The 18,424-nt window shown below is 38.4% G+C and overlaps 2 protein-coding genes across 2 annotated transcripts in view; one reads left to right on the forward strand and one right to left on the reverse strand.

Annotated features, from left to right (window-relative positions):
• Positions 1–8,190, reverse strand: part of LOC126334942 (cyclin-dependent kinase 8) — a 54,750-nt gene extending 46,560 nt beyond the window's left edge. The window contains exons 1-4 of the mRNA XM_049997684.1: positions 7,908–8,190; positions 7,614–7,689; positions 7,368–7,478; positions 7,137–7,277 (exon numbers count right to left, since the gene is read on the reverse strand). Of these exons, the coding sequence (XP_049853641.1) occupies positions 7,137–7,277; positions 7,368–7,478; positions 7,614–7,689; positions 7,908–8,035 (456 nt within the window). The 5' untranslated portion in view covers positions 8,036–8,190. The remainder of the gene's footprint in view (positions 1–7,136; positions 7,278–7,367; positions 7,479–7,613; positions 7,690–7,907) is intronic.
• A 71-nt stretch (positions 8,191–8,261) lies between these two features.
• On the forward strand, positions 8,262–13,078 carry LOC126334941 (coatomer subunit alpha). Its single transcript, XM_049997683.1, has one exon. It carries the CDS (start codon positions 8,493–8,495, stop codon positions 12,159–12,161), a length of 3,669 nt encoding a protein of 1,222 aa, XP_049853640.1. The 5' UTR covers positions 8,262–8,492; the 3' UTR covers positions 12,162–13,078.
• Positions 13,079–18,424: the final 5,346 nt, after the last annotated feature.

Here is an 18,424-nt window from a genome sequence, read left to right on the forward strand (position 1 = left end):
CCTCTTTTGATGCACAACAAGAACACAGAGTACCACATGCGGCTAGAGCAACACACTGCTGGATACAACATATCAGGTGAATCACAGCACTCTTTCTCTTTTCATGGGTAACAGTGCATATTTTCCAATTGTGTCACAAGTTGTTCCCTCAATTAGAGCCCCAAACCCTAACCTATGAAGACATTATTTGAGTATTACACAACTTCTTCAAAATTCAGATTCATGTACCAGCTGCCAGTTTGAAATGTTTTTGTATGTTACCATAACAATCAATTTGACAAGGAATGGATCGCTGCACTCAAGGGCATGACTAGGAACTGTAAATTTAACTGCTTCTGTTGAATCTAATTTCAAGATAAAATCCTTCGCGATGCCATTATTCAAAACCTTGGTAAATGAATACTGGCTCAGATTTTAGAACATTGCAATCCTCATCGCAATAAGGTGCTTAAAATAATTGAAGCTCAAGAAGTTCAAGACACATGTAATTCAGTTCCACATAAATCTCCACTTGAGAAAAAGGAAATAAATATGATACTCTGAATCTGTACCCCCTCCTCCTGCCAATGCACACAGGAACAGTGGATGAAGGCAACAGAACTGTACAGCAAAACGCTCAGTGTAAAACATGCGGCATTCTAACCAATCCTCCTCCAACAGACACACAGCTAAAAGCTTCATCAATTACAATTTTGACAAAGATAGTCTTCTGCAAATAAAGACAGGTAGTCCCATTCAGAGGACAGACTACAATCTGTTCATCTGTCTGCAGATTTGCAATATCGCTGTTTGAGTAACACTGACTAATCAAGATACTTATGAGCATTTGGGACACACTCAACTACAAAAATCACACCTGCACATGGCTATCCCCGTGCTATTCATACACAGTAGCCCAGTCACATTTTAGTCCCCATATTTTTGGCGTGTATTTGGTTTAGATATTCAGGACAATGTGCATGCTACTGATATGCAACTCCCCCATGTCAGTACTCGTCAAGTGTATGGAAAATACGGACATTTGTTTCTTGGCACATCTGGACATGCAAACAATTTTTACACATATATTACTCTCACGGTGATTGAAAAATGTAAGTTTTATCACACTTGTCCGGTATCCTATGCCATCTGTGATGAAGTTGATTCTGAACTCAGCAGCGTAGAACAAATCTGAGTTTTGGAACCTCTATAATTTCCAAGAACACTTGCAGGTTATATATATTGCATATGTGATCATCACGGCCCCAGATAGCAATTTTGTTTCATAATATTGATATCTGGTGACATAGTAGTCATGATTTGAGATATATCATTTGCAAGTGTTCTTGGAAATTAATGAAATCTATTTCTGCAAGTCAGTGGGCATCTCCCCTTGTGATAACAAGAAAAAAAGAATGAGAAGATCAGAATTTGTGCTGATTTTAAAGCTACAGTTAATGTTCAAACAGTGGCTTATTCTTTCACGCTTCCATGAAATGTTGAGTTTATGGATAACCTAGCAGAACAATTTTTTTCAACAATTGATTTAGTCAATGTTTATCCTCAACTTCCCCTTGATGAACAAACAAAACCATTTGTGGTGGTAAATACACTGGTCAGACTGTATCAATACCAGCACCTCCCCTTCAGAAATGCCTCTGCTCCTTCATCGTTTCAATGCTTCCTTCAACAAATGACAACAAAAGTTGCTCCCTGTTCAAACTATTTAGATGACATAGTTTTATCCACACAAACACCAGAACAAACTCTCAAAAGTTGGGAGTCTCCCTTTCATGTTTTGACTGATGCAGGACTCGAATGTAATGTTCATTTTTCAATACTGAAATTGAATATTTGGGACATGTCATTGACACCTTTGATAATTGTCCCTTGACTAAGCAATTGGAGACCACGTGGAGATTACCTTGTCCTAGAAATGTAAGACAACTCCAAGCTGTTCTTGGCACACTGACATACTACATCAAATTCATTCCGAACACAGCACAAATTGTTATTCCTCTGCATTGCCCCTGATGTAGAAGTGTTCCTTTTACATAGGCTTGAAATGCAAACCAATATTTTCATAAACTGAAACATGCACTGCTTAGTGACCCATGTCTTACGCATTTTGACCCACAAAATCCAGTAGTCCTTGCAGTTGATGTATCACCATAGCAACAAATGCACTTTTATACCACAATGTTGACAACATGAAACAGAGCATAGCTTTTGTGTCTAAAATGTTGAACAAAACTGGAATCAACTCCAGTCAGCTGGAAAAGGAAGTATTAGCCATAATTTACAGTGTCACAGAATTGCATCAATAACTGAATGGAATCATTCTGAGTCAAATCAACACAATTTTGAATGAAAATTTACCTTGACCCCTTAGATTTTGATGAAACTTAGTTATCTTGTGTCCCTACATAGTTATGAATGAAAACCACAATTTTTTTTCGTAATTTAACTAAACATTTATGAAGCATTGAATTTTCAATTTTTTTTAAATTGCTGCATCCTGGAGTAGTAAATTGACATTTTCTCAGGAATCAGATGAGATACAGACCTGGAAAATGTGTAATTTTAAAGCTCTTTAGATGTTCTTTTATTTGATATGCAACATGATGGTGCTTAAAAATTTCTAAAAAGGTCATATTTTTAAAATTTTGAAAAAAATCATAAAATTTCCTTGCACTATACTCTTACACCTCTGAAAGTTTCATTTTGGGATCATCATGGGATCAGGGAACAGAAGGAGTACATCTACTACATTAACACATGCTTGAATCATGTCAGGTGAGACGGATGACACCATTTTGCAAATTGCACTACTACATCATAAAATTTGCAAAGCCTGTGTGAACGGTACCTCACAGCGTCACTGCAGAATGTCACGAGTTCTACATCTACATCTACACTCTGCAAAACATTGTATCAGTTATTGGGGTTTCTTCCTGTTCTTATAGTGTGTGGGAAGAATGATCGTTTGAATGCCTCTGTGCAAGCAGAATTATTCTAATCCTATTCTCACGATCCCTGTGTGAGTAATGCATAGGGGTTGTTATTCCTAGAGTAATCATTTAAAGCTGGTTCTTAAAACTTTGTTAATATACTTTCTCAGGATAGTTTACATCTGTCTTCAAGAGTCTGCCAATTCATTTCCTTCAGTATCTCTCTGACACTCTCCTATGGATTAAACAAACCTGTGAACATTCATGCTGCCCTTCTCTGTATACATTCGATATCCCCTCTTAGTTCTATTGGGCATGGGTCCCACACACTTGAGCAATATTCTAGGATGGGTCACACGAGTGATTTGTAAGCAATCTCTTTTGTAGACTGATTCCTCTTCCCCAGTACTCTCTCAATAAATCAAAGTCTACCACCTGCTTTACCCAAGACTGAACCTACGTTATCATTCCATTCCATATCTCTACATTTTTTTTTCATTTTGAAGTGCCAAATTTTATATTTCTGGCTTTTAGAGCAAGTTGCCAATCTCTGCTCCATGTTGAAATCTAATCAAGATGATCTGACTGAATACTTGTGCAGCTTCTCTCAGATAGTTCTTCATTATAGATAACTGCATCCTCTATGAAAAATCTGATTTTACTATTAATATTGTCTGTAAGGTCATTAATATACACCAAGAACACACTTCCCTCAGGCACATTCGAGGTTACTTCTATGTCTGATGATGAATCTCCATCCAACACAACATGCTGTGTCCTCCCTACCAAAAAGTCCTCAATCCAGTCATAAATTGCATTTGATACCCCATATGATCATACTTTTGACAAAAAGCATAGGTGCTGTACTGAGTCAAATGCTTTTTGGAAATCAAGAAAGACTGCATGTACCTGGTTACCTTGATCAAAGCTTTCAGTATGTCCAGTGAGAAAAGTGAAAGTTAGGTTACACATGATCGATGTTTTGACAGTTCCAAGATTCTACAACATATTAATGTCAAGGGTATTGGATGCAAGTTTTGTGAATCACTTCTACTACCCTTCTTGTAGGCGGGTGTGAGCTGTGCCTTTTCCCTAGATCTGGGAAGAGTTCTTTGTTAAAAGGATCTGTGACAGATTATTGTGAGAAGAGGGGCTAACTGAGCCACAAATTCAGTATAGATTCTAAGAGGGATTAAATCGGGGCATGGAGCCTTGTTCAGTTTGAACATTTCAGCTGTTTCTCAACATCACTGACGCTAATATTTATTTCTTTCATCTTTTCAGTGGTACAAGAATTAAATTGGGGCAATTCTCCTGGGTATCTCTTTGTAAAGAAACATTTGAAAACAGAGTGAAGCATTTCACCTTTTGCTTTGCTACCCTCAATTTCAGTTCCCGTCTCATTCACTAAGGACTGGACACTAACTTTGGTGCTACTAACCGCCTTTACATATGACCAGGATTTCTTTGGATTCTGTGAAACGTCATTTGATAATACTCTGCTATGGTATTCACTGAAGGCGTAACACATTGCTCTCTCAACAGCACAATGGGTTTTATTCAGAATCTCTCTATCTATAGCCTTACACTTTATTTTACACCTATTATGACCGAGAGAGGTGGCGCAGTGGTTAGCACACTGGACTCACATTCGAGAGGATGATGGTTCAATCCCGCGAGCAGCCATTCTGATTTGGGTTTTCTGTGATTTCCCTAAATCAGTCCAGGCAAATGCTAGGATGGTTCCTTTGAAATGGCATGGCCGACTTCCTTCCCTGTCCTCCCCTAATCCGATGAGACTGATGACCTCACTGGCTGGTCTACTCCCCCAAAGAATCCCCCCACCACCACCACCACCACCAACACCTATTATGCAGTAATCTCCATTACTTTAGAAGTTTCTTTACAGTGGCTGTGTATTACAAGTCACAGCTGCAAAATACTGACATTAATCCTTTACAGAAGAATGGAAAACCTGGTAGAAGCTGACCTCGAGGAAGATCAGTTTGGATTACGGAGAAATATAGGGACAAATGAGGCAATATTGACCCCACGACTTCTCACTGCAGATAGGGTAAGGAAAGGCAAACCCACGTTTATAGCATTTGTAGATTTACAGAAAGTTTTTGACAATGTTGACTGTAATACCCTCTTTGAAATTTTAAAGGTGGATGGAGTAAAATAGAGGGAGCAACAGGCTATTTACAATCTGTACAGAAACTAGATGGCAGTTATAAGAGACGAGGGGCCTGAAAGGGAAGCAGTGGTTGAGAAGGGAGTGAGACAGGGTTGTAGCCTATTCCCTAATGTTATTTAATCTGTATACTGAGCAAGCAGTAAAGAAACAAAAGAAAAATTTGGAGCATGAATTAAAGATCCAGGAGATGAAATAAAAACTTCTGAGGTTTGTCGATGACATTTTAATTCTGTCAGAGACAGCGAAGGACTCAGAAGAGCAGTTGATCAGAATTGACAGTATCTTAAAAGAAAGATATAAGATGAACATCAACAAAACCAAAATGCGGATAATGGAACGTAGTCAAATTAAATCAAGTGATGCTGAGAGAACTAGATTTGGAAATGAGACACTTAAAGAAGTAAACGAGTTTCGCTATTTGGGAAGCAAAATAACTGATGATGGTCCAAACAGAGATGATATTAAATGTAGACTGGCAATGGCAAGAAAAATGTTTCTGACAAAGAGAGATTTGTTAACATAGAGTATAGATTTAAGTGTCGGGAAGTCCTTTCTGAAAGTATTTGTATGGAGTGTTGACCATGTATGGAAATGAAACACAGACAGTACATGGTTTAGACATGAAGAGAATAGAAGCTTCTGAACTGTGGTGCTAAAGAAGTATGCTGAAGATTAGATGGGTAGATCATGAGACTAATGAGGGGGTTTCTGAACTGAATTGGGGAGAAGAGAAATCTGTGTTGCAACATGACTAAAATATGAGATTGGGTGGTAGGACACATTCTGAGGTATCAAGGGATTACCAATTTAGTACTGGAGGAAGCGTGTGTGTGTGTGTGGCGGGGGCGGGGGGGGGGGGGGGAGGGGGGGGGATCGTAGAGGAGGGAGACAAAGAGATGAAATGAAAACAGTAAGTTACTCAAGAGATGGAGAGCTGCATCAAACCAGTCTCTGGACTGAAGACAACAAGAACAACAACATCTACAGGACTCATAAGCTGGAAATTCACTGTGATGAAACAAAAAAGAAATAATCCTACAAAAGATAAAGTCACATTGAGTAATAAAAATATAGTTTCGCCATATCAAGATAACATTTGCCTTAACATCACACAAATATTGCTTAATGGCTGGTTCGGCAGGTTAATTACAAGGTAATAAGGTACTGCTGCCATAAGAAGTGAAAAGCATGGAGACAGAACTGGATGGCTTGAAGTTGTAGAAGCAAGACTGATTGGAGGTTGAAGTAGGCCCTAGTTGTGTTATGGCTTTATACGAAATGTATGTGTGTGTTTATAGACAATGTTTAAAAAGAAGAAATACATGGAGATCTGTTCCAATTCTATTGAAATATTAAAACATTCATTTGCAAAGATGCAGTTACTGATTTGAACTTCTGAAACACTAAATCACTTAAAAGTCGCAATCTTCTTTGGAATTCTGTCATTTGGACACATACTAGAATGCACCTATTGTGACCGGGCGAGGTGGTACAGTGGTTAGCACACTGGACTCGCTTTGGGGACGATGACAGTTCAATCCCATGTCCAGCCATCCTGATTTAGGTTTTCTATAATTTCCCTAAATTGCTTCAGGCGAATGCTGGGATGGTTCCTTTGAAAGGGCAAGGCCAACTTCCTTCCCTAATCCAATGAGACCAATGGGCTCACCGTTTGGTCTCCTCCCCCCAAATCAATCCAATCCAATGCATCTATTGGAATGGCACACAGCAAAACTCTTGTATTGTAAATAAAATTTCTCTTGGTTTTAACTGTGTCCTTTAAGTGGATTTTTCCTGTTGAGGGATAATCAAAATTATAGTAGGAGAATAGAGAATTTGAAAAATAACAGCAAGGCTTATTTGGTCTGAATTAAGTCCAAAGAATGAGTAAATGATTTATGGAAATGTCAAGACTGAGCTTTCTTCATTTCACCTCAGTACAATATAAGTTAGAAGAAAACAGAATTCCATGTACTTTTTTTATATATTCATGTCAATATGCTACTCACCAGATCTCTATGCAGAACCCAGTTCGAATGTAAGTAGTGAATACCATCCAAAATTTGATACAACAATGATTTAACCATGCCCTTTGGTACCATTACTGGCTTCTTATTTGCTTTCGCTGCACGATGATACTTTATTATATGCTGAAAAACAACAATTATTAGTTGTTTGTTCGATATAATGGAATCATTGACATTAGATCAAATCCCAAAAATATTACTGCGCTTACTCACCCACAAATCATGTTCTGCATAATCAAACAACAGCCATACCTTACGATCGTTATGAGAAAGAAATACTCGAATAAGATTAATGACATTTGAATGCTTCAGTTCACGTAGAAGCTGAAAGGAGATGCAACAAATCATAAATATTGCAACAAAATTGAAATATAACTTTGGCTATTCATATACCTAGAAAAACCTAGTAAACAATAAGCGGCATAAGATGTATCTCCCGAACAGAGGGACTGTACTTACCGCTATTTCTCTACAAGCCGACATAGATAGACCTGTTCCTTCGATTTGTTTTAAGGCGTAATCTTTGGTATCTGTCCTAGGTAAATTTAAAAAAAGAACAATGAGAAAGTGTTGAGAGCTAAGAAATACAATACAACAAATAACTGTAAACAAAAAATTCGTTCTTGGCAGACGAACTACACAATATATGAATTGGAGACAGCATAGTCTGATGTTTTGTCATCTTTAATGTGTATGGCTAATGCAAAATATTTATCTGTTACAATTACAACACTAATAGCTGAATGTTAATACCCGTCTTTTCTCCGTGCTTTGTAAACATGACCGTATGTCCCTCGCCCGACCTTACAACCTTCAAATTCGAATAAATCTTCTACTTTGATGCGCTCCGCTGCCGTTTTAACTTTAAAATCATAATCCATCGTTCTCTATTTTCAGACGCGCACTTCGCTAACGATGACAGAAAAAATGCATAAAGACGTAAAATATATTTCATTCATTGCTTCACACCGGACGCAAATCTTGTTTACATATTGTTTGGTAAACTTTACATGTTCACATTAAAACCTTTGAAAGTAAAATAAAATCTTTGACATGCTCAAACCTACCTAATAGTCTGATGTATTTATTTTTTCCTCAATGTAATCTGCGTATATAAATAATTAAAGGTACAAGTTAGGATACAGTATCTCTCTGTAGTGCATGTGGTAACATCAATAACTCACTTTAAAATGCAACTGTGTGATATCGCAAGAAAGCCGTGGCTCTATGGAAACTGGGGTTCTCTGTTTTATAGACTTTGATTGCCAAAGATGATACAAACTGCACACGTACGTTTTATGTGATGTGTCAACTGTGTTTGTAGCCAGTGAAGTAACAATGTTGACGAAGTTCGAAACTAAATCAGCTCGTGTGAAAGGCCTGTCATTTCACCCGAAGAGACCATGGGTCCTCGCAAGCTTACACAGTGGCGTTATTCAGTTGTGGGATTATCGTATGTGCACGCTGCTGGACAAGTTCGATGAACACGAAGGACCGGTAAGAGGTATATGCTTCCATAACCAACAGCCGCTCTTCGTATCCGGAGGTGATGACTACAAGATTAAAGTATGGAATTACAAACAGCGACGTTGCATATTTACATTACTAGGGCATTTGGATTACATCCGTACAACTTTTTTCCACCACGAATATCCATGGATATTAAGTGCTTCCGACGACCAGACAATACGTATATGGAATTGGCAAAGCCGTACATGTATTTGTGTTCTAACTGGTCACAATCATTATGTGATGTGTGCCCAGTTTCACCCTTCTGAAGATACGGTGGTGTCTGCTTCCCTGGATCAAACAGTCAGAGTGTGGGACATATCAGGATTAAGGAAGAAAAACGTTGCTCCTGGACCAGGAGGACTGGACGAGCATTTGAAGAATCCGGCTGCAACTGACCTATTTGGGCAGGCTGATGCTGTGGTTAAGCATGTTTTAGAAGGTCATGATCGTGGTGTCAACTGGGCTGCATTCCACCCCACATTGCCACTAATTATCTCCGGGGCTGACGACCGCCAGATCAAGCTTTGGCGCACCAACGATGCAAAAGCATGGGAAGTAGATACATGCCGCGGTCATTACAATAATGTGTCGTGCGTCCTGTTTCACCCTCGTCAGGAACTGATACTTTCAAATTCAGAGGACAAGAGCATCCGCGTTTGGGATGTCACAAAACGAACCTGCTTGCACACTTTCCGTCGAGAACATGAGCGGTTCTGGGTGCTGGCTGCACATCCATCACTGAATCTTTTTGCTGCAGGACATGACTCTGGCATGATAATTTTCAAATTAGAACGTGAACGTCCAGCATATGCTGTCCATGGAAATGTACTCTTCTATGTTAAAGATCGTTATCTGCGGAAACTTGAATTCACTAGCACCAAAGATGTAGCAGTAATGCACATGAGAGGTGGAACCCGTGCACCAGTCCACAGCATGTCTTACAATCCTGCAGAGAATGCTATACTGTTGTGTACTCGCAGTGCAAGTGTTGACAATTGCACATATGAATTGTATACAATACCCAAAGAAACTGACAATCAAAACCCCGATTCACCAGATGGTAAAAGATCTTCAGGTGTCACTGCAATATGGGTTGCAAGGAACAGATTTGCTGTGTTGGACAGAACACATTCACTTCTTATCAAAAATCTGAAAAATGAAGTAACGAAGAAGATTCAGACCCCAAACTGTGATGAAATATTCTATGCTGGAACAGGCATGCTGTTGCTTAGTGATGCAGATGGGGTGACATTATTTGATGTGCAGCAGAAAAGAACACTAGCACAGGTAAAAATAAGCAAATGTCGTTATGTTGTATGGTCAGTGGATATGACTCATGTTGCCTTGCTTGCAAAACATACTGTCAATATATGCAACCGCAAATTGAAATCATTGTGCTCTATTCACGAGACAGCACGTGTGAAGTCTGGGGCATGGGACGACAGTGGTGTTTTTATTTATACTACAAGCAATCACATTAAGTATGCCATATCAAATGGGGATTATGGAATAATACGTACATTGGATCTCCCTATCTATATAACTAGAGTGAAAGGTAATCAAGTATTCTGCCTTGATCGAGAGTGCAAACCACGTGTTCTAAGCATTGACCCAACAGAGTTTAAATTCAAGCTTGCACTGATTAATCGCAGATATGAGGAAGTGCTTCACATGGTTAGAAATGCCCGTCTTGTTGGTCAGTCAATCATTGCCTACCTTCAACAGAAGGGATACCCGGAGGTTGCTTTACATTTTGTGAAAGAGGAGAAAACTAGATTTGGCCTAGCTTTGGAATGTGGCAATATTGAAGTTGCACTGGAAGCAGCACGAGCTTTAGATGATAAAGCTTGCTGGGATAAATTGGGACAGGCTGCACTAATGCAAGGTAATCACCAAGTGGTTGAAATGTGCTACCAGAGAACTAAAAACTTTGATAAACTTTCATTTTTGTATTTAATTACCGGAAATCTTGAAAAACTTCGCAAAATGACAAAGATTGCTGAAATACGGAAAGATTATTCTGGCCAATATCAAGGAGCTTTGGTACTGGGAAATATTGCAGAGAGAATACAAATATTAAAGACATGTGGGCAAAAAACTCTAGCATATCTTACAGCAGCAACACATGGATTTACTGCTGCAGCTGAAGCTTTGGCGACTGAATTTGATCCAGAGAAAGAACAAATACCAGATGTATTACCAAATGCAACTTTTCTCAAACCACCAGTACCAATTCTACAAGCTGAAACTAATTGGCCACTTCTCACAATTTCAAGAGGGTTCTTTGATGGGACAGCTCTGTCACGTGGAAAGACTGTCTCTGCTGTGGTAATGCAAGATGCAGCAGAAGAACCTGTGCATGCAGGTGGTTGGGGTGCTGATGCTGAATTGGGTTGGGAAGAAGAGGAGGAAGGTGCAGGTGGTGAAACTGATGTAAAGGGACCAACAGCCACAGAGGGTGGTGGATGGGATGTTGGTGATGACGATTTGGAACTACCGCCTGAACTTGAAGAAACTGGTCCATCTGGTGGAGAAGGCTATTTTGCTACACCTCACAGGGGACTTGCTCCACCTCAGCATTGGTTGAACAATTCTAGTTTGCCAATGGACCATTTGCTCGCAGGAAACTTTGAGTCTCTTTGTAGACTCTTATTCGATCAGGCTGCAATTGTAGTCTTTGAACCCATCAAGTACTGGGTGATGAAGTCCTATGCTTGTCGACGTACATCATATGCTGCATTGCCATCTCTGCAGTCTCTCAGTGCTTACCCACAACGTAACTGGAAGGATGCAGGACCCAGAAATGGGCTTCCAGCAATAGGCCTCAAGCTTAGTACTCTCGTATCTGCACTGCAAATGAGCTACCAACTTGTCACCCTGGGAAAATTTACAGATGCTATACAGAAGATGCGATCCATCATATGGAGGGTCCCACTGCTGGTTGTTGACACTAAGCAAGAAGTGGCTGAAGCTGATCAGCTTTTAGAGATATGTAAAGAATATATTACTGGAATGCTCATGGAACTAGAACGTAAAGAACACCCAAAGGAAACATTTGAACAGCAGAAGAGGGTTTGTGAAATGGCTGCGTACTTCACTCACTGCAACCTTCAACCTGTTCACCAGATTTTGACCCTCCGTACAGCATTGAATTTGTTTTTCCGTCTCAAAAACTACAAGACAGCTGCATCTTTTGCTCGACGTCTCCTTGAGTTGGGTCCAAGGCCTGAAGTGGCTCAGCAAGCGAGGAAAATATTACAAGCATGTGATAAAAATCCTGTCGATGAACACCAACTGGTGTATGATGAACACAACCCGTTTTCGCTCTGTGCACGCACATTCCAGCCAGTATATCGTGGGAAACCTGAAGTTCGATGCCCACTCTGCCAAGCAACGTTTATGCCACAATTCAAGGGCACTATATGCACTGTGTGTACTATTTCAAAGGTTGGTCACAGTGCCAGTGGTCTAAGAATATGCCTCAGTCGGCGTTGACTGTAATTTTGTCAACTGTTATGAGTTGGTTGATATTATTTTGTATTGGTACACCTCTGTTGGTGTGTGTGTGTCATTTTGATGAAAGCCATGAAGAAGTAAATGTTTGTATCTCATCTAAACACTAGCTGCCGGAGTGTGTCACCACATTTAATTAGAGGCACCATGTTCTTATGCTGCCATACTAGCCTCACCAGCTGTCACTGACCTTGTTTTCTTTTTATCTGATGTTATTGTTCTCCTGTAAGGGGGACTAAAATTTATTGTGACCTATCTTTGCTACATTTTGAAGTTGTTACTTATTGTCATATCAATGTATCTATATTTCATTTATAGAAATTATGTTAGTAATGATATAGTATATTGTTCACTGTTATTATGCTCACAATATCATTCTTGTCACTACCAGTCAGTTTATTTTCCACGTCTGTATTCAAATGCTATCTTCTTGTCATGACATCATAAAATTATTTCAACAAGAACATCAGTCTGTGTAGTCAAATCAAAATATGTAACTGTTTGTGCACTAAAAGATACTTTGTAAATTTGTCAATACTGCGTGTCACAATAAACTTCTGAAATCTAGTGATTCGTTAAGAGAATAGAATGTTATAAAAAAACATAAATGTAATATAATGTGAACAACTTTGTGAATACTTCAAAATATCATCTTATTGTCACAAGTGTGAAACTTTTTGCAAATTATGTTGCCATTATATTTCCAGTGGAAAAACTGTGATGTCAGGAAGTGACTAATGTGAATGTCTGATGAATGAATATGAGTCAGGTGTACAAAACATTTTCAGTTTCCTTGAATACATCATATCAGTATTTATTCTGTATGCTACTTTAGTTTCATAAATGGAGAAGAATGAACATTTTTATAACATACTCTGCCAATAAACAATTATTTTACATGTTTGTGTTTCCTTTACATTCTCGCACAGACATCTTGCAATTTAATTATATCGAAGAGTGTTATTTTGTTACACTAAATGGTATTGTTTGTTTAATGAAAGGCACTATTCGTACTTGATTGATTTAATTTCACAAACCCTGTAGTTTTTAAGACTTTGCATGCAGTTGTGCTGTCTGTCTTGTTTGGTTCACATGTTGTTAATATTGTATTCATTATGGAATTCTTAAGTTTTTATTTTCTGAAGTTGCTATTCCAATGGCAAACACATTGAAAAGTATAAGGTAATGGCATATGAATGGTTGTACGAACAAAATATCAGTATAATTATGTAAGGGCTGAATGGAATGATTATGGACCTGTATTGAGATTCCATGTTGTAATCATTGAATCCAAGTGTAGTGTGCTTTGCTACAGAGTAGGATGGAAATAATATTTCAGCTTTAAAAGTATCAATACATGGTTTTTTGTTAACATTTGTATCATAGTAGGCCCACTTTCTGTTGAGAATCCTCTTCATTGTTTTCCGTAGTAGCGTATTATTGGGCTGTAATATTTTATTTTAATATCTATCACTGTGCTAATTTTTCTGTGCTTATTAATCTGTATTAGGCCAAATTTATTGTTTTGCATTGCTTTAAGTTTCTTCTGCTCTCTCATGTGTACCCTTCGGTTGTAAGACAAGTTGTCTGTTCATCCAACATTCTGCAAACTCCAGAATGTCTTCACTCATCAGCAGCTTTGTTAGATAAATTTTATGAATACAAATGTTTCATACACTAACATTCATTTCTAATGTTCACAAAAATATTCCGTATTATCAAGAGCTGTTGTTTGTTTACAGCTATTGTTGGTGTCGTCGTCATCCTCAGTCCAGGGACTGGTTTGATGCAACTCTCCGTCCTACTTTATCCTGTGCAAGCTGCTTCATCTCCACGTAACTGCTGCAACCTACATTCTTCTGAAGAATCTGTCTAATGTATTCATCCCTTGGTCTTCCTATATGATTTTTACCCTCCACACTTCCCTCCAACACTAATTTGGTGATTCTTTGATGCCACAGAACGTGACCTACCTACCGATCCCATCTTCTAGTCAAGTTGTGCCACAGACTCTTTTTCTCCCCAGTTCTATTCAGTACCTCCTCATTAGTTATGTGATTTACCTATCTATGTGATTTACCTATCTAATCTGCAGCATTCTTCTGTGGCACCACATTTCGAAAGTGTCTGTTCTCTTCTTGTCTAAACTATGTATTGTCCATGTTTCACTTTTATATGTGGCTACACTGCATACAAATACTTTCAGAAAAGACTTCATGATGCTTGAATCTACGCTCGGTGTTAACAGATTTCTTTTCTACAGAACCACTTTCATTGCCATTGGCAGTCTACATTTTTTGTATCCTCTCTACTTCAACCATTATTAGTTATTTTGCTTCCCAAATAGCAAAACTCATCTACTACTTTAAGTGTCTAATCTGATTCCCTCAGCATAGCCTGATTTAATTTGACTACATTCCATTACCCTTGTTTTGGTTTTGTTGATTTTTCATTTTGTATCCTCCTTTCAATTTACTGTTCAACTGCTGCTCTTCCAGGTCCTTTGCTGTCTGTGTCAGAATTAGAATGTCAATGGCAAACCTCAAATTTTTATTTATTCTCTATGTATTTTAATTCCTACTCCTTTTTCTTTTTTTTTTTTTTCCCACTATTTGCTTAATATACATACTGTGTAACATTGGTAACATTGGGGATAGTCTACAACTATGTCTCACTCCCTTCCCAACCACTGCTTCACTTTCATGCCTCTCGACTCTTATAACTGCCATCTGGTTTCTGTACCAAATGTAAATAGCCTTTCGCCCCCTGTATTTGATCCCTGCCACCTTCAGAATTTGAGAGTATTCCAGTCAACATTGTCAAAAACTTTCTCTAAGTCTACAAACCTTAGAAATGTAGGTTTGCCTTCCCGTAATCTATCTTGTAAGATAATTCTTAGGGTCAGTATTGCCTGATGTGTTCCAACATTTCCACAGAATCCAAACTCATCTTCCTCAAGGTTGGCATCTACCAGTTTTTCCATTCTTCTGTAAAGAATTCATGTTAGTATTTTGCAACCGTGACTTATGAAACTGATAGATCGGTAATTTTCACACCTGCTTTCTTTGGGATTAGAATTATTATATTCTTCTTGTAGTCTGAGGATATTTCATCTGTCTCATACATCTTGCTTACCAGATGGGAGAGTTTTGTCATGGCTGGCTCTCCCAAGGCTATCATTAGTTCTAATGGATTGTTGTCTACTCCCAAGGCCTTATTTCGACTTAGGTCTTTCAGTGATCTGTCAAACTCTTCACACAGTATTGCATCTCCTATTTCATCTTCATCTACATCCTCTTCCATTTTGATAAATGCCCTCAAGTGCATTGCCCTTGTATAGACCCTCTATGTACTCTTTCCACCTTTCTGCTTTCCTTTCTTTGCTTAGAACAGGTTTTACATCTGAGCCCTTGATATTCACAAAAGTGGTTCTCTTTTCTCTAAAGGTCTCTAATTTTTCAGTAGGCAGTATCTATCTTACCTCTAGTGGTATATGCTTCTACATCCTTACATTTGTCCCCTAGCTGTCCCTGCTTAGCCAGTTTGCACTACCTGTCGATCTCATTTTTGAGATGTCTGTATTTCTTTTTTCCTGCTTCATTTACTGCATTTTTATATCTTCTCCTTTCATCAGTTAAATTCAGTATCTCTTCTGTTACCCAAAGATTTCTACTAGCTCTCGCCTTTTTACCTACTTGATCCTATGCTGCCTTCACTATTTTTTCTCTCAGAGCTACCCATTCTTCTTCTTCTTCTGTATTTCTTTCCCCTTTCCTGTCGATCATCCCCTAATGCTATCTCTGAAACACTGTACAACCACTGGTTGTTCTTTCAGTTTATGCAGGTACCATCTCCTTAATTTCCCACCTTTTTGTAGTTTCTTCAGTTTTAATCTACTGCTGATAACCGATAAATTGTGGTCAGAGTCCACATCTGCCCCTGGAAATGACCTAAAATTTAAAACCTGGTTCCTAAATCGTTGTCTTACCATTGTGTAATCTATCTGAAACCTTCCAGTGTCATCAGGTCTCTTCCACATATACAAACTTCTTTTGTGGTTCTTAAACCAATTGTTAACTATGTTTAAGTTATGTTCTGTGCAAAATTCTACCAGGCGGATTCCTCTTTCATTCCTTGCCCCCCCCCCCCCCCCTCGTCCCCCCTCCATTCCATATTCACCTACTACTTTTCCTTCTCTTCCTTTCCTACTATCGAATTCCAGTCCCCCGCGTCTATTAAATTTTCATTCCCCTTTCGCATCATACATTTCTTCCATCTCATCATCTGCGGAGCTAGTTGGCATATAAACTTGTAATATTGTTGTAGGCGTGGGCTATCTCGGCTACAATAATGCATTCATTATGGTGTTCATAGTAGCTTATCCACACTCCTAGTTTTAATTTCATTCATTATGAAACCTACTCCTGCATAACCCCTGTTTGATTTTGTATTTATAGCCATGTATTCACCTTGTTCCTCCTGCCACTGAACTTCACTAATTCCCACTATATCTAACTTTAACCTATCCATTTCCCTTTTCCAATTTTCTAACCTACCTGCCCAATTACGGGATATGATATTCCACAATCCGATGCGTAGAATGCCAGTTTTCTTTCTCATGTTAATGACATCCCCCTGAGTAGTCCCCGACAGGAGATCCGAATGGGGAATATTTTACCTCCGGAATAAAGTACCCAAGAGGACAGCATCATCATTTAACCATACAGTAAAGCTGCATGCCCTCGGAAAAAATTACGGGCGTAGTTTCCCCTTCCTTTCAGCTGTTCACAGTACTAGCACATCAAGGCCATATTGGTTAATGTTACATGGCCACATTAGTCCATCATCCAGACTGTTGCCCGTGCAACTACTGAAAAGGCTGTTGCCTCTCTTCAGGAACCACACTTTTGTCTGGCCTCTCAACAGATGCTCCTCCGTTGTCGTTACACCTACAGTACAGCTGTCTATATCGCTGAGGCATCCAAGCCTCCTCTCCAACAGCAAGGTCCATTGTTCACGGGGCAGGGAGTTAAGATATTTGACTTAAATTGAACTGACATAATCACTTTATTAGTGTTCTATTTCTACTGACTACTGATGGTGTTCCATGTAAAGTTACATAAATGTTTGGAGTGAAAAATTCAATGAAAGCAGCAACCAATATATGCCAAGGACAAAAGCAATGGCTTTTTTCAATAAGCTGCTTTTATGTTAATTAAAAATTTGTGTAAAATTTATTCCCATAATCATCATTGTACACTTTGCAGAAGTAGGCTACACTTATTGCATTTGCCAGTTCATATATAATTTTACTTGTTCCACATCCCTGAAGCCTCTCTTATGGATGAGATTTAAAGAATGTGATATCTGAATGAATGAATGAATGAATGAATGAATGAATGAATGAAATAAATTTGAATGCCCTTAATTTGGCTGACACTGGTGTGGTTTACATATCGGGAATACATTTTGTGTTCTGTTGCTCAGCAAAATATGTGGAAAGAAATAAACTTATAGAAAACTGAGAGAATAATACATACGGTGCAATATTGGCTTGTGTTTTTCCATAAAGTTTTACCATTTTTTTCTGTGAGGTACGAAGTAGAGTATTTCACTAGTGTTAAAGCCATTGTCTTACTTCTGTTGGTGGTTTAAATTTACATATTCTGTAACTGACGGGAGTCGTCAGCAGCATATCTAATTTTCTTCTTTGTGTGTCTCATTCTGAAACACGATAAACTACGTGTAAAAGTGTCACAACCTATCTTACCATCTCATCAAGTATTATAAGAAAGTTTTGTCTTTTTTCAGAAACTCTCATTTTTTTACTTTATTAGAAAGTATACTTTTGGTATTTTGCTCTAACTCAGAAAATACTCCTTTTCCTTTCTTTAACAATTTGAATGCTCATTAGATGCTTAGATAACTTGATTTTCGAATTGCTTGTAAGAGTCAATCAGCATTATTATTGAGTGAAAGCTGTATGTTTACTAATAGTTTGAGCAGTTCGTGCATGTTTAATACATGCAAATAGAAATGAACTGTAAGCTTATTTATGATGACTACACATTGTTTATTAAGCAATTGATGATCAGTGACAAGATTGATGGTATTACTACATTTTTAGTAGACTCTCATCCTCACTGAAGGTGGGTCTCTCATCCTGTGGTCTGTGTCACTATCAATATTTCCTCCCAAGGAAGGAACTAATAGTTCCGAAAGTTGTGATTATGTTACTTTTACTT

This window comes from Schistocerca gregaria, chromosome 2, assembly GCF_023897955.1.
Source record: "Schistocerca gregaria isolate iqSchGreg1 chromosome 2, iqSchGreg1.2, whole genome shotgun sequence".
In the NCBI taxonomy this organism is placed as follows: Eukaryota; Metazoa; Arthropoda; class Insecta; order Orthoptera; family Acrididae; genus Schistocerca; species Schistocerca gregaria.

Coding starts and splice junctions, on each gene's coding strand:
- LOC126334941 (XM_049997683.1), top strand. CDS start 8,493: ATGTTGACGAAGTTCGAAACTAAATCAGCTCGTGTGAAAGGCCTGTCA.